This window comes from Seriola lalandi, unplaced genomic scaffold (assembly GCF_002814215.2).
Source record: "Seriola lalandi dorsalis isolate HSWRI2012SDOR001 ecotype SW California unplaced genomic scaffold, Sedor1 jcf7180002054954, whole genome shotgun sequence".
In the NCBI taxonomy this organism is placed as follows: domain Eukaryota; kingdom Metazoa; phylum Chordata; class Actinopteri; order Carangiformes; family Carangidae; genus Seriola; species Seriola lalandi.
In genome coordinates, this window is record NW_019525505.1 from 468,298 (window position 1) to 484,026 (window position 15,729).

At 43.2% G+C, this 15,729-nt stretch overlaps 1 protein-coding gene across 1 annotated transcript; it reads left to right on the plus strand.

The window, feature by feature from the left end:
- Positions 1 to 7,230: 7,230 nt before the first annotated feature.
- LOC111645587 (caspase recruitment domain-containing protein 8-like) lies at positions 7,231 to 15,066 on the plus strand. The gene is made up of 10 exons (XM_087170612.1): positions 7,231 to 7,234; positions 7,829 to 7,962; positions 9,581 to 9,621; positions 9,785 to 9,956; positions 10,421 to 10,501; positions 11,683 to 11,702; positions 12,218 to 12,494; positions 13,523 to 13,636; positions 13,754 to 13,895; positions 14,233 to 15,066. Exons 1-10 carry the CDS (start codon positions 7,231 to 7,233, stop codon positions 14,550 to 14,552), a joined length of 1,305 nt encoding a protein of 434 aa, XP_087026738.1. The 3' UTR covers positions 14,553 to 15,066.
- The last annotated feature ends 663 nt before the right edge of the window (positions 15,067 to 15,729 follow it).

A 15,729-nucleotide genomic window follows, 5' to 3' on the forward strand; every position in this document is an offset into this window, starting at 1 on the left:
GGTTGTGGATGGCTTTGAATGTATAGAGAAGGATTTTGAACGTGATACAGAATTTGACTGGGAGCCAGTGGAGCTGCTGGAGGACGGGGGTGATGTGGTGAAAGGAGGGGGTTCGGGTGATGATACGGGCTGCAGAGTTGTGGACCAGTTGGAGCTTATGGAGGGATTTGTGGGGGACACCGAAGAGGAGTGAATTACAATAATCAATACGCGAGGTGACGAGGGTGTGAACTAGAATGCCAGTGGTGTAAGGGGTGAGAGAGGGGCGGAGACGATTAATGTTGCGTAGATGGAAATATACAGGCCGAGTGATGTTATTAATGTGGGAGTGGAAAGAAAGTGAGCTGTCGAGGATGACACCCAGACTCTTAACCTGTGGGGAGGGGGACACTGTGGAGCTGTCTATGGTGAGGGAAAAACTGTCAGCTTTGGATAGGGAGGATTTGGTGCCGATAATAAGAAGTTCAGTTTTATCACTGTTTAATTTGAGGAAGTTTGAACCAGGATTTGATTTCAGAAAGGCAGTGGGTGAGGGAGGAGGGAGGGAGAGTGGAGTTCGGTTTACTGGAAAGGAGAGCTGGGTGTCATCCGCGAAGCAGTGAAAGTGGATACCATATTTACGGAAGATATTGCCGAGGTGGAGTAGGTATATGATGAAGAGAAGGGGCCCCAGGACGGAGCACTGGGGCATACCTGAAGTAACGGGGGAGGGCTGTGAGGTAAAGGACTTGAGCTGAATGAACTGAGTGCGGCTAGTGAGGTAAGAGTGGAACCAGAGAAGGGGGTGTGAGTGATGCCAATGGAGGAAAGTCTACTGAAGAGGTGTATGACTGTTGTGCTGACATTTGGATGATGACTGTAGAAGGCTGACATTATGATGATCCACAATAAGAGAAGGACAAAGTCCCTCTATTCATTTTAGACTAAGACCATTGATTAGGACATATCTGATTGATTATAATTGATTTTATCTAAATATTTTATTCACAATTCAGATTGAGTCGCTGCTGGTTGTCAGAGATCAGCTGTTCTCCTCTGGCCTCAGCTCTGAAGTCCAACCCCACCCATCTGAGAGACCTGGATCTGAGCTACAACAACCTGCAGGATTCAGGAGTGAAGGATCTGTGTGGTTTTCTGGAGAGTCCAGACTGTAGACTGGAGACTCTGAGGTCAGTAGAGGGTTGGGGTCAGTCCATGCTGCTCTCAGCAGTATTGCACCAAACACAGTATCAGAGCAAATATCCAGTGTTTCCTGTAAACCTCCAACCTTCTCAGTGGCTGCTTTCCTCAATCAAGCTAAGAGGAGAATGGTGACACGGTGACATGTAGATCACCAAGGTGACAGGGATTGATTAACATAATAATCTATGCTGCACGGCTAAGACTCAGACTTATGAACAGCCTATCGGCTCTCTGGAAAAAGACTGTCACCATTTAGACAGGATCCCAACATGGACAAAATACTGCATTCACATTAAAGTCAAATGAAATGGAGGTGTGACATGTGGTGTGAAGGTGATGCTCTGACCATTTGATCAGACACATTTTCTGTCCAGTTTGATGTGATTCTACCTGTTAGCATCTGGCTAAGTAACCCATGGTGAATGAATGAAAAACCACTGCATGTTAATGAATGAAGTAGAAATGTGGTTGGATCCACAGCTGTCAATATTACCTGTAAAAGCATTGAGCTCAGCCTGTACAGACTGCACAGCAGTGAGAGGATGATTTAAGGTTTATTCTGACTGGAGACAACAGAGGGCTTAGTTTCCAGTCGTGAGGGAGAGAAGACGGTGGTCTAAGTGCCCATGTCTGCCCAAACCTCCACCTAAAACTATTAAAACAACTTTCTGATCCAGATATGATCAACAAGACTTAGGAAAGAATCTTGGTTCTGGTTTCAATCAAAGAGATGAAGATAGAAACAAGAGCCTCTGATGTAAACAGACAACATGGAGGAATCCTACATCGACAACATGTACACAGAAATTAAAAGACTTTAGGAGCGATGGAAAACAGGAGGTGGCTGATCTAAAGAAGCAAATGGGACAACAGAAACATGAACTACAGTGCATGTCTGAAAGGCAGAGGCCGAAACAGAGGCAGGAGAAACCATTTTAGTGGAGGTTTTAAAACACTGACATGAGAATATCAGGGTTCCAGAATTTAGACCAAACAGAGAAGATACTGTCTTTAATGCTTGCTGGTTTGATTCTGGCAAATGATTACTGATTATGAGATGGACTCTTATGAAAATGTTTCTGTGACATACCAAATAATCAGGTTTATAGATACATACAAATAAGAAGTTAATTAAAAGGCATTGATGGCATGATACTGTGAGAGTCAGGGTGGTGGTGGGTCAGGCAGAGGACTAGGTACAAAGAGTGGACAAGAGCAACCTACCAGGTAAATACAAAGCATGGTCTTATCAGCATGGAGTTTTGCCAAGGCTTCTGTGTGAACTGCCTGAGTATGATCACCTTGTAACAGCAGTAGAGATGGTGAAAGAGAAGGTGCCTCGGTGTACTAAAGAGCTTCAGCAGTATCAATATCTACAGCTCAGAGACCAAGCTCAAGTTCCTCATCAGGAAGCTGAAGGAAAATCCAGGAAGCTCAGCAAGAGGCCTCCTCACCTTCCCAAAGGATCTGGTCCAGAACAGCTAAGACCATCGTGATGCTGCAGGTGATAGCACCATGGGATGAGTGCATGAAGGAGGCTGTGCAAATGCCAGCCACTGGTGGAGAGCAAAGTACCTGCACATGGAGTTTGAAGCGAGAGGTGTCCCAGGGCAGTCCCTCCGCAGAAGAAGATCTGCAGCATGCTGGAAGAGGTGGAGGTAGTGTCAGAATGGCTGTGGCCACAGAGAGAGGAGCAATGGTCAAGCCACCTGGCTCAGGTTGGGCCTGATCAACCCGGCCAGTTCACCCTTCAGACGATGTTTTGACAAGTGGTGAAACATCCAATGATGAACAGAGTCACATGATGATGAGCCAGGAGGCAGCAGTACCATGTAACTGTACGTAAAAGGCAACGTATATAAAATCTCACGGGGGAAAGAAGAACCTGAAATAAATAGATAGATATTTTATTTATCCTTTAGGGAAAATTCATGTGTTCATTAGCTCATTGTTGATAATAATAATAATAATAAAAACAGTTAATAATAAATAAACGATAATAACTAGATTAGTCCACTTCCTTTGGCTGAGGTGTTTTATAGCCTGATGGCAGTTGGAACAAAGGATCTCCTGAACCTCTCTGTTCTGCAGCGCAGTGAGATGAGATGTTTGTTGCACCTGTAGCTGCTTCTCTGTCCTGCCAGAATGTTGTGGAGAGGATGGTAATGTCCAAGATGGCCTCCATTTTACATTGAATGCGTCTCTCCACAACAGTCCTGAGTAAGTCCAGACTCCTGCCAAGCACAGACCCAGCCTTTTTGACCAGCTTGTCCAGTCTCCTTGTGTTCATGTTGTTTTTGTTGAAAGCTTGACTATACATTTTGATCTTATCTTTAAACTTAACCTGATCCATCGCTGGTTACCATGGTGATACTATGGTAACGTGCTTAAAAGTGAGACTGCGAGGCTCAAGTTGATACCGGTTCACTAACTAACCAACCCACTGATCAGGCTCATTGATACTGGATCACTTAATTTTCAACTGGGTGAGACTGATCTGGGATCATCACTGTTAGGTTCAAAACCTGATTATTTTCCACTCACTCTGTAACTGTTGTGGTTGTGTTTGTCTCTACAGGGTCAACAGCAGGCTGATGAAAGCTTCCAGAGATAAAACCTGTGAGTACTGAAACTCCTATTCACCATCTGTCGTCAGTACAGTCTGACTGTAAGATGAGGCTCATTTCATCACCAACATATTTATGAACTGACTTTTCAATAGACTTGGTTGGAGCTCTGGAAAATGTGTCTAATTTCTAAAAGAACTAGAGGCTGTGTTTGCTTTGAGGGAATCTGGATCCTTAGTGTCTGAACAAGATTTGATAGGAGATATTTAGATATCTAAGATATTTAATAGGCCGGGGAGGCCTGGGGCTTGGCCCAAGCAAACCGGTGTGGAGTAGAGCAGGTCCCAAGGAGATGAGAAAGCTAGTCGTGGAGCAGGTTCGTAGACAGGAGGAAATATTAAGGGGTGCAAAGGCAGTGGCCCAGGCAGGGACAGTGGGTGAATTGGGAAGGCGTAGACAAGAAAAAGCTTAGCTGGAAAGAGCTGTGGAGTATGGAGGAAAGCAGCATTAGATTTTTGATAGGGGCAACTTATGATGTATTGCCAACTCCCCAGAACCTAAAACTCTGGGTAAATGGAGACCCGCTATGTTCATTGTGTTCAGGTACTGCAACATTCTGTCAGGGTGTAAGGTTAGTCCGTCGCAAGGCCGGTATACGTGGCAACATAACCAGGTTTTAAAAAGCTTAGCTGCAGGAATTGAAGAGTTACGGAGGCAGGCAAATTTAGGAGGGTCTAAAATAAAGAGAGTTGCAATCAAGTTTGTTCAAGAGGGAGAGAAAGTTGGTAAGACAACAAGGAGGCAAGGCAGCTTAGAGGGTGCTTGTGATTGGGAAATGCAGGTAGATTTAGGAGGAAAGCTGGTTGTTCCCCAGGAAATAGCCAGTACAAAGCTAAGGCCTGACATAGTCTTGTGGTCTAGGAGTAGAATGAAAGTATATTTCATAGAGCTGACTGTTCCATGGGAGGCCTTAGTTGAAGAAGCATATGAAAGGAAGAAACTCAGGTATGCAGAGTTAGGGGCAGAAGCAGAGCAGCGAGGATGGAAAGTCAGGATTTGTCCAGTGGAAGTAGATTGTAGAGGATTTGTAGCAAGGTCTGTTGTCTCTTCGGTAAGGGAGTTAGGAGCAAGTGGACAGAGTGTGAGGAAAATAGTAAAGGACATGTCAGATGAGGCAGCAAGATCCAGTCAGTGGATCTGGATGAGAAGAAGTAATGGTAGCTGGGGGCCCAGCAGGGGGAGCACTTAGGATAGATAGACTCTTAGGAGAAGCAAGGAAGAAATCCAGGAAGAGGAAGTGTTTTTAAGTGGGGGGTGTGGCCTATGTGAGCCTCTTTGAAACCATGCAGTTAGTCCAGGTGAGGTGGCCTGTATTGTCTGCTTGTATTGTTTGAATTGGTTTGTAGTGTTCATATTTTTTCAAGTGATTGAGAGTAGTGTGTCTTTGGCTGTTTAGGTGAGGTTGTTTGTTTTAGGTGAGTTGAGTGGTGTGGTGTTGGAGAGCAGGGGGGGTAGAGCACAGCCTAATCCGGCGGGGGAGAGCTAGCCCAAAAAGGCACCTCTCCCTGACTCTACCTCCCTCATTGTCTTGGAGAGTGGGGGAGTAGGGGGGGGTAGAGCACAGCCTAATCCGGTGGGGGAGAGTTTAGCTCAAAAAGGCATCTCTCCCTGACTCTACCTCCCTCATTCAAAATGGCCGCCACTTTCTCCAACTGTTTAGGGGAGTTTGTTTGCTGAATCTGCTAGTGTGTTTTGTCAGAGTTGATGATGGTTGTTTGTGGTAGCATAGGCAAGATAAAGAAAATAGTTGTGGTGTGAGGAGCAGTGATGGCTGGCATTAGGGGAGTGACTCTGGGACGCCAGTGATCACTGTCTAGCCTCCTGGAGGTGTCGTGGGACCAACTAGACGAAACACTAGTGAAAGGAGGTTCCCACCTGATGACCCCAAAGACATGTTAGTTATCACTGCTCATTAGTCTGTATAGCTACATTAATAGTTATCATAGGACATGTTAAGCTTAGGGAGCTATTCACTGAGTCTGGTCCATTTTCTGTAGCACAAGTTTCTTGTGTTTACCTTAAATTGAAGGACAGAGTTTATGTGCATATGAATGCTTGAGATGACAGCAGTATGAACCGCATCGTCAGCTGGAGATGGAGGAAAATTAATAGACTTTGTTTGCAGAGCGACATGAGAATGTTTCAAAGTACTGAAACACTGCAGTATCTCAGAAAAGACGGACCACTGATGAGTGAACTATGATCATATTTAAGTGTGAAGCAACAGGATGAAGAACTACTGTGCGCTGGTTAAATCTTAGTCCTGGAACAGGACTGTTGTGGGTAACTTGATGTTTAGTGTATCTCCTGACTTGGACTGATCTGAGTTCAATGTGAGACTGCAGTGGTTTTGGCAGTCCTATCAGTATTCTCTGCACTGGGCTGCTGAGTAATAATCCTGTATTACATGTTGCTTTATTATTTTAATGATTTCAGTTGGTCAAAGATTTTAAGCAAACTCGAATTAAAAGATACAAACACAAGATCCACACATGTTCAACAAGATTTTGTTTTAGATGTGTGGTGGTGATATATAACAGTGGAACACAGTTCATTGCATGAAACCTTTTGAATATTATATTTGGATTATTTTATATGTGATTTTCAGTTTGCGATGTGGAGATCCATTAGTATTGGAAGAAAATCCATGTTAATGTTTTGATTGGATTAAGATATACTGTCCAGCATCTTACTTTTAGTTTAGTTGAGCTGCTTTTATACACTGAAGGGCAGAGGAGAAAATGTGAGGCAGAGCATCAGCAGGTGGGGATGACATGGGAATGTGAGCAGTTGGATGTTGGAGTCAGGTTCATTCATGCTGATCATTTCACTCACTACAACTGAGTAAATGTGAGACTCAGTGTTTATTATGGATTTCTGTCTAAATAAGTATGACACGTGTCAGAGACCTGCTGGATTTTTATGGAGTCAGGAACACATTCAGCCAAAAGTGGAAGAAAGCCATATTTGTCAGCAGGTGCATATGAGACTGCAGCTGTGGTCAGAATGAAGCTGATATTTTTCATGCTTTCTATAATAATGTTTTTAAAGAAAATGCAATACATGAATTTTTATCAAATGATTTGTAAATATCCTCAGTGAGTGTGCAGCCTGCTGCTGAAGATGATTTGTGCTCAGAGGATCCATCATCATTAAATAAAGGTAAGAACAGCTGTCGAAACATCACGTGGACCAACATGATTGTGCTTTTGTAATAATGGCCTGTGTGTTCGAGGAACGTCTGTGTTGTTTACAGAGAAAACAGTCTCTAAACTAAAGACCATCACAGCAGCTGCAAGGTCTGTCAGCATGTTGACATTCAGACCTATGATTACTCAGTAGTTATTACTACATTATTACTACATTATGATATAACTACTCGGCAGTTATTACTATGTTATGATATTAGTACGCAGTAGTCATGGGTTGGACCACACCCATCTTTGAACTCTGACTTCATTTTGAATTCAACTGCACATCTGTAAAGTTTTGTGACCATATCTTGTGCCGCTGTTCTCGTGCACGCACGCACACATGTATACACACACACACACACACACACACAGGTTTTCAAGTTGAAAACACTACCAGCCGTGTTGTTTTTACTGGCTGGTAATAAGCCCAACTGCATCCTTGTGTTATTGCATCTGATTCCCAGAACAAGACACTGATAGATAAAACAAAAGAACTGCTGACTTGGAGGAAAAGCTCATAATCATTCTGTCCCGATTTGACTTTCTACTGTACAGAGGCTGTTATCAGAGCGTGTATACAAAAACAACATGTGGCTGCAGCTGGTGAGTTTCACTGAATAGCTACAAACAGCTATATTATAGAGTAAGTTGACTCAGTAACAGATATTTGGATACGTCGCTCAGGTTGATATACAGCCAATAGAGAAGCAGGGGCACCTGAGAGGAAAGGGATGACAGGAGAACTGCTCCTGTTGGACTCGGAGGAGAAGAGGAACAGGAAACGCTGATTTCTGATGTCTGCTGTGTGTCTTCTCCTCCCATCAGGTGACTCTGATGTCATACTGGACCCAAACACAACAGACACAAAGCTGGATGTGTCGGAGGGCGACACAAAGCTGGATGTGTCGGAGGGCAACACAAAGCTGGATGTGTTTGAGGACAACACAAAGCTGGTGAAGGTGAGAGAAAAAATGTTGTGTCCTGATGTTCCAGACAGTTTTAAGGGCTCAAAACACATCAGTATATTTTCAGTAATATTGAAAGATTCAACAAATATCTGCTGTAGCTGGCAACTTCTTCACCCCTTTGTTCAGAGGAACTGATGATGAGGTCTTCATCTTAGAAACGGATCCATAGTTTAGTACTAGAGATAGATACTTTATTTAACCCCTGAGGGAAATTCATGTGTCCATTAACTCATTATTGATAATAAAAATAATAATAATAATAATAATAACAATAATGAAAACAGCTCCTTAAGCTGAGGTGTTGTATAGCCTGATGGCAGTGGGAACAAAGGATCTCCTGAACCTCTCTGTTCTGCAGTGAGATAAGACTAGACAGATGTGTCGTACATTATCAGGCTGTATCAGACTTTAACTACATACTCAAAGTAATTCTGTGTGCATCCCTTTCTAATTCTCTGTAATTTGTTCAATAAGCTGTTTTACTCCCAATTCTGGAGCCATATAGTCATACAGATGTAATACATCAAATCCTGCAGTCTGATTGATTGAGCCTGTGTTGTGACAATCTATGAATAATGTTAGTTGGAGCCTTATATCAAATCTTCATGGGCTTCAGAGGATTTAGGTGTAGAAGGAGAAATGTGTAAAGTGTCTCTTTGGCATCTATTGTGTACAGTTTTACACTGTGCGATAGAGAAGTAGTTGCTGAACAATTTGACAATTTCATTTCCTTAATGTTCCCATATTCTCCTCTTCTTCTGTGTTTTATTTGAAGTGTTGATCCATAAGAAGATATATTTGTGGTTTTAAGAACCATAAACCATCTTAATGTAGTTTTACATCTCCTCTCTCAGGCTTTTCTCTGGAGCTCTAGTAACAACAGGTCGCTGAGCCAATCAGAGGAGAGGATGCTCTGATTGGCTGTTGTGAATTTCTCTGTGGACTGAGCGCTTTGATACTTTCACAGTATTAATATAGAACCTAGACCTGCTTTATAATTACACAACACATGGATTTCTGCCTTTATACTATACGGACCTTTAAGATAAACAGTCACTGTACAGATTCAGCCCAATTTTTGCTCCTAATTTGTCATCTTGAATAATTTTTGAATCTGGACAAATTTCTATGAGATTGGTTGTTTCTTTGATAATCAGTTTGAAGTCACTTAGCCTGATCAATCACCTGAACGATCAGTGATCTGGCTTACAGACAAATTGGATTTCTGCGTCTGGAGTTGGGTCGTAGTGGCAGCAGGTCAGGCAAATATAATCTAGACATCCCTCTCCTCAGAGATGTTTTCCACTTCCTCCTGTGGGACCTCAAGGTGTTCGCAGGCCAGATGAGATATACACCAATCAGCCATAACATTATGACCACTGACAGGTGAAGTGAATAACATTGATTATCTTGTTTCAATGGCACCTGTCAGTGGGTGAGATATATTAGGCCACAAGTGAACATTTAGTCGTCGAAGCTGATGTGTTGGAATGGAAATGGTCAAGCTTAAGGATCTGAGTGACTTTGACAAGGGACAAATTGTGATGGTTAGACAACTGGGTTAGAGCATCTCCAAAACTTCATGTCTTATTGGGTGTTCGGTCTGCAGTGGTTAGTACCTAACAAAAGTGGTCCTAGGAAGGAGAACCGGTGAACCGGCGACAGGGTCATTGGTGCCCAAGGCTCATTGATGTGCGTGGGGAGTGAAGGATTGCCTGTGTTATCTGATCCCACAGAACAGCTACTGTAGCACAGATTGCTGAAAATATGAATGCGAAGAGTGCCCATGCTGACACCTGTCCACTGCTTACAGCACCTACAATGAGCACATGAACATCAGAAGTGTGGATGAGATTCGTCCTGAGATGCTGAAGGCTCTGGATGTTGTTGGGCTGTCTTGGCTGACAGGTATGGAGGTCAGGGACAGTGCCTATGGACTGACAGACCATGTGGTGGTTACCTTATTTAAAAAGGGGGACTGGAAGGTTCAGATATGGGGGTGTTCCCCTGCTCAGCCTCCCTGGGAAAGCTTATGCCGGGGTACTGGAGAGGAGCCTCTGACTGACTGTGGAACCTCGGATTCTGGAGGAGCAATGTAGACTCCGACCTGGGTGTGAAACAGTGGGCAAACTTTTCACCCTCTCAATCATACTGGAGGGGTCAAGGGAGTTTGCTCATCCAGTCTACAATTGTTATGTAGACTTACTACCCTGGGGGGCACTGCGGGGGTATGGGGTACCAGTGCCATTACATGGACCATCTGGTCCTTATTTAACTGTAGTGAGAGTTGTGTTTGTATTCTGGCAGGAAGTCAAGCAGGTTTCCAGTTGGTGTTGTCCCCATCAGGGTTGTCCCTTGTCACCTGTTTGTGATTTTCATGGTCAGAATCTGATGGTTCAGCTGGGGGGAAATAGTGTGTCTGGTTTGGTGACCTCGCTGCTTTTTACAGGTGATGTGGTTCTGTTGGCTTCATCAGACCATGACCTCCAGTAAGCACTGCAATGGTTTTGCTGCTGAGTGTAAAGTGATGGTGAGACAGTGAGTTTCTGGCAGGTCAGAAATGTAGGTCTTGTATCTGCAGTCCGACAACATGGCTGCTGTCAAAATATCTGTTATAAACTGTAGTGAGGTTGTTCTTAAATTACTGCAGTGGTATTTCTTCACAAGTTAGTGTTCTTCATGGGAAAATCCCTCTTTGTGCTACTTCCTCCACCCCAGCTCAGCAAGGAAACTCTTTCCTGGGAATGACAAACTAAACAGCCTTTGTCTTTTGAAAATATCTATGTGATTTGTGGATCTCGTCATGCTGCTACATGTTTGTAACCTCAGCGAACACATTCTAGCTACTGGATTACTACTCACCTTATGTGGCACCAACTACCTTCACACAGTTGGTGTTAGAAATATCCTCCTCAGATACTTTTCAGTAAATTATAGATTTATACTTTCATCAATGATAAAACTTTAAGTCAGCTATTTGATGTCTTTTCTACCTTTTGAAATGTTGTAATAATCGTCAGTAGCCTCTCTCCACAGACTGCTCAATCTGCTGCAGCAAACACTCAGATTTAATCTTTAAAAAATGATAATGGCAGCTTATGCATGTGTCACACTATCAGTCCAGACTGAGAGTTAATTTTTCCCTCTGACCTGTACACTGATGTTTCAGTTCAGTGTGGACTGTATAAGAACTTTATTTGCTTCACTCAACACAATTTGTTTATTTGTATTAAAACAGCTGATGTTGTTTCTTTCTGAATCACAGCCTCCATCAAGCTTCATGCCCGCACTGCAAACTGAATCTACACAAGTCTCATACAGGTAATGATATAATAAAATCACTTAACACTGTTTTGGGTAAAGTACCTCCTCCATCCTCCACAGCTTTCCTCTTCTGAGCCACAGCAATCCCCTGATGCTCTCTGACTGGTGGTGGTCTCATTGATGGCTGTTGTCCCCCTCTCTCTCCATCAGTGCCCATTGTGTTACTGTCTTAACCTACATCTGCATCAGTCTCTGATGACAACAGCACAGCTGTATCACAGCTGGGTCAGCTCTGTCGCCTCTTTGGATTTTGTATTTAAGGACATTTGCTTGTCTCCTTCGTCCTTTGGTCTCCCAGGGCTGGAGAAGTGGACTCTGATTTGGGATGATTGTCCTCTCAGGGTTTAACAGGTCTGTTGTGGTCATTCAGCCTTCTGTCTCCTACAGGTTCAGGTGTCCTGGTCCAGGTGGGTTCCAGTGTACTTCAACTGGATTGGTGTTTGTTATGGCTCAGGAGGCGGAGCTGCTCTACAGGACTGTCCAATGGGATGAGAGTCTCCTCCAATCAGCTGGCAAGACGGCTGCAGGGCCGCTCTTTAGTATCCAGTGTCCTGAGGATGCCGTCTGTGAGCTCCACCTCCCACACTGTGAAACAAAGGATGGTGAGTAGACAATTGTGCTTTATTAGAGCAGTGATGGAATTCTATAGTCCTGTTAGTGCCCCCTGTAGGCTGCTGAGTTCAGTACAACCACAGTCTCCACAAACATCTGTCCCAACACCCACACTGTGACATATGTCCAGTAACTGCCTGAGCTCCAATTAACACCTCCATCCATGATGAGGTCTAGCTGGGGATCTTGAATATATTAAACACCATTATCTTTAATGCTCTTTCATGTCTTTTCATTTATTTTGATCACTGCCATAGTAACGAGGCTGTCGTCAGATAAACAGATGATGAATGTTTCTGTGTTTTCACAGCTCTGCTCTTGAAGGCCTGCTGTCTGTGGTCCATATCACTGATGATGGAATGAGCATCCTCGAACCGCTGGAGATCACAGACACTCATGTGATTGTCAAAGTCCCTCATCTCTCTTCCTTTGGCCTGGTCTGGGCTTTGGATGTTTTATGGAGGATTTGGAACAACATGAAAGCAATTAGTGGCCAAATTTTGCTGTTCCTCCAACCACCAAACCAAACAGCACAGAAGCAAAGCCTCAATGTGCATCTCCTGCCACGCAACGTCCCTCTGGCAGAGGTAAAGATGCAGGAAATGTTACAGCTTCACTTTCAGTCCAAACTCATCAGTATCTATCAGATAAAACCCAGTTTAAAAAAAGATGGACAAGAACTGGATAAACATTTAAAGGACTGTCAGACAGACAATACATTGGTGTGTGTGTGTGTGTGTGTGTGTGTGTGTGTGTGTGTGTGTGTGTGTGTGTGTGTGTGTGTGCGTGCCAGGACAGGATGAGGTGGTGGGTTTGTTAGAGTTCAGTGATTTTAGAACCCAAACGCAGACACATAAAGAAGGAATCAAACAGGTGGGAAAAACACAAGGACAGGAAGCAAAACAATCAACAGACATAAAGAAAATGATTCCAAAATAAAACAGCCAATAATATAGAGTCCAGAAAATCCATTAGAGGGGCAGATCATGACAGTACCCCCCAGTGGACTAGCCAGAACAGGACTGAGAGGCTGCAGGCTCATGAACCCAAGACTAATGGGTTGGGTGTACAATGAGATGCATGCTGAAGGCTAGAAGGCTGAAGGGCATGCAGGTTCTGGAACTAGCTGACTCGGATGCAGACTGAAAAGCAGGCTGGAAGCTAGCTGGTCCAATGCTAGTCAGGTGGGAAACGGGCTGGTGGCTAGTGGTTCTGTAGCTAGCTGGGTCAGAAGCAAGCAGCTTGTTTAGGGTCCATTTCTTGGTCAGTTCGTACTGTTCAATGATTCAGGACCCAAACAAAGAAAAACTTGGAGGCAGGTAAATTCAGTGAAGATACTTAGATGAGGCAGAACAGGCTTACGATGAAGCATCCAGGGAAGCAGGCAACAGGAAAACACACAACCAGGAACAAAACAGATAAAGAGTGAGCGGGAACACAGGGACTAAATACCCTCACCGCTACTTGAAGCCTGGCATCAGTGCGCAGAGCCATCCGACCCAGGAAGCCAGGAGAAAGAAAAAATGTGTGATGATGTAAAACTGTCCTGCTGATGTATCAGTCAGGCTCTTCTGAGGATGAACCCTCTAATTAAAATCTTCTGGTTGTTCTTAAGGTGCAGGCAAAGCAGGGGGATTCTGTGTACATCCAGAAGCCTTCCAAATGCACACTCATCAAAGATCAGAGTTACACCGTTCACTGTCTGAAGGCCCATAAAGTCCAGCCTGAGGTGAGTCTTTCAGATAAAAGGTTTGCAACTAGCTGACACGATTCTTCAACCTGCTTGAAGAATCGATTGTACTCTGAAAACTGAAAAGATACTGACACTGGTGCTGCTGGTTTTCAGAAAGATGATTTTGAGCTGGACTTTGGACCAAATTACCACCCAACATTTGAGATCATCCTGCCGACAAGCACAAAAGAAGCTACTGTATCTGTCCGAGACCAAACAGATGGAGATGTCTGGAAATGTGAAGTTCACTTGACTGGTAAAGTCTTCATCCAACTACAGCATCACGCCACCTGATAGGAGAATAGTAAAGAACAGGAGGGAATTACTATTTCCTACTTCATTTGGGTTTTTTATGGTCATGCACGACTAATATTTTAATGATATAATATTGAAACAGTCACAAGGGACATTTCTCTGCTGCTTGTACTATTCAAACATTTCCCTGATTATATTTTAGTGCTTTAAATGAAATTACATTTTGGTTTGTAAGTTTTTTTACAGTGTGGTATTAATACTTTTACTGAAGGATCTGAATACTTCTTCCACCACTGGTAGTACTATAAAAAAACGTATTTTTCTTCTTCATCTTCCAGGTCCTGGTCCAGCAGGGACTCAGAGTGTCCCAGTGTGGACTCAGAGTGTCCCAGCAGAAGAGAAGCTGGCGTCTGTTCGTACTCAGTTTATCGACAGAGTGTCTGGACCTGTCCTACGGGAGCTGCTGGATAACCTCCTGCAGTCTGGGGTGGTAACTGATGGTGAAATGGACTCTGCTGCTGGGACACCGACCAGGGCAGAGAAAGCTCGAGTGGTGATCGACACGGTGCGAAGAAAAGGATCACGAGCCAGTTCAGTTCTGATCACTGCTCTGCGTGAGGTGGATCCATACCTTTCAACAGAGCTGAAGTTAACATGAAGCAGAAACAGTGTGTGTCAGGGTGTTTCCGTCTCACATCCACACATCTTTGATACTTTAGTTTTACCTTGAAACTCTCTTTTGTTTAAGAGCATTAAAAACCTTGAAACTTTCCAGAGATGAAGCAGGGTGACGTGAACTGTTCTGGTTCACATGATCAATTCAGAACTCATGTCAGAGGTTTAATTTGGAGGAAGACTCTGTTCTGGAAATGAAAATCTATCTTGCTTTGACTCCTTTAAGATTTGTATGTCTGTATGTCTGTACACTTACTGAATGTTTGCTACTGAAGATTCAAAATCAAGTTATTTTGTTCCAAACAAATTATACAATTTACATCAGTAAAGATTTTTAACTTGAATAATTTGTTCATCAAGATCTGATGTGGGATTTAAGTGTTCTCTTAAATTTTATTGATCAGTGTATTTCCTCTTCCTGTCTTTACATACGGCTGCTATCGAAAAGTTTAAAAAATAAATAAATAGATCTTTCTAAAGGAAAGATGTGAAGGAGAGTTCGTAAGGATGATAAATCCTTAAACTCACAGTCTGTCTTTTAAAACCTAAGTTCCCACAAATGCATTAATTTATTTATCTGTCACTTCTTTCATCTTTGCTTCAATCTAGTTCACATGTTAGTTGGTTGTGAATCATTTTGTATCACGGCTCTCTCTAACCTTGACCAGCAGAGGTCTCCATCCAGTTCTGATTTAAAAGGCTGTGAGTTATGAACCTTTTGTCATTGTTGTTGAAAGCTTTGCTGGTTTGTAAAGCTTCATTTCACCATCACTACATTTTTTTTTTCCAGAGTTCTGATTTTTACTAGTGACCATAATAGTTTCAGTAAGTTCCAACCCTCACCAACATGTAGCAGGCTCGTGGACAACAACACCAGGCTCTGTGGTGCAGCAGAGGTGACGCCAAACCTGACCCCTCTGTCTGATCCTACACTGCTTTCCCACCTGGAATATAGAACTACAGTCTCTTTAACAACAACAACAACCACCTCTACCAACAGTTAAAGGCAGGAACACTACATTTAGAAAATATATATTTAACCTTCTAAATATTTACATAGACAAAGTACAAATGACTATTGCTTTAGCAAAAAAAAACCCTCTACCCACTCCCATCTCTTCTTTGACTAGTTGACATCTGCTGGAGTCAGCTGATGACAT

What these genes read in the sequence shown, in the direction of transcription:
- LOC111645587 (XM_087170612.1), top strand. An exon ending in TTAAAAAGGGGGACTGGAAG is followed by an intron (nt 9,957 to 10,420) that starts GTTCAGATATGG and finishes TGCTTTTTACAG; the next exon opens with GTGATGTGGTTCTGTTGGCT. An exon ending in GCAACGTCCCTCTGGCAGAG is followed by an intron (nt 12,495 to 13,522) that starts GTAAAGATGCAG and finishes GTTGTTCTTAAG; the next exon opens with GTGCAGGCAAAGCAGGGGGA.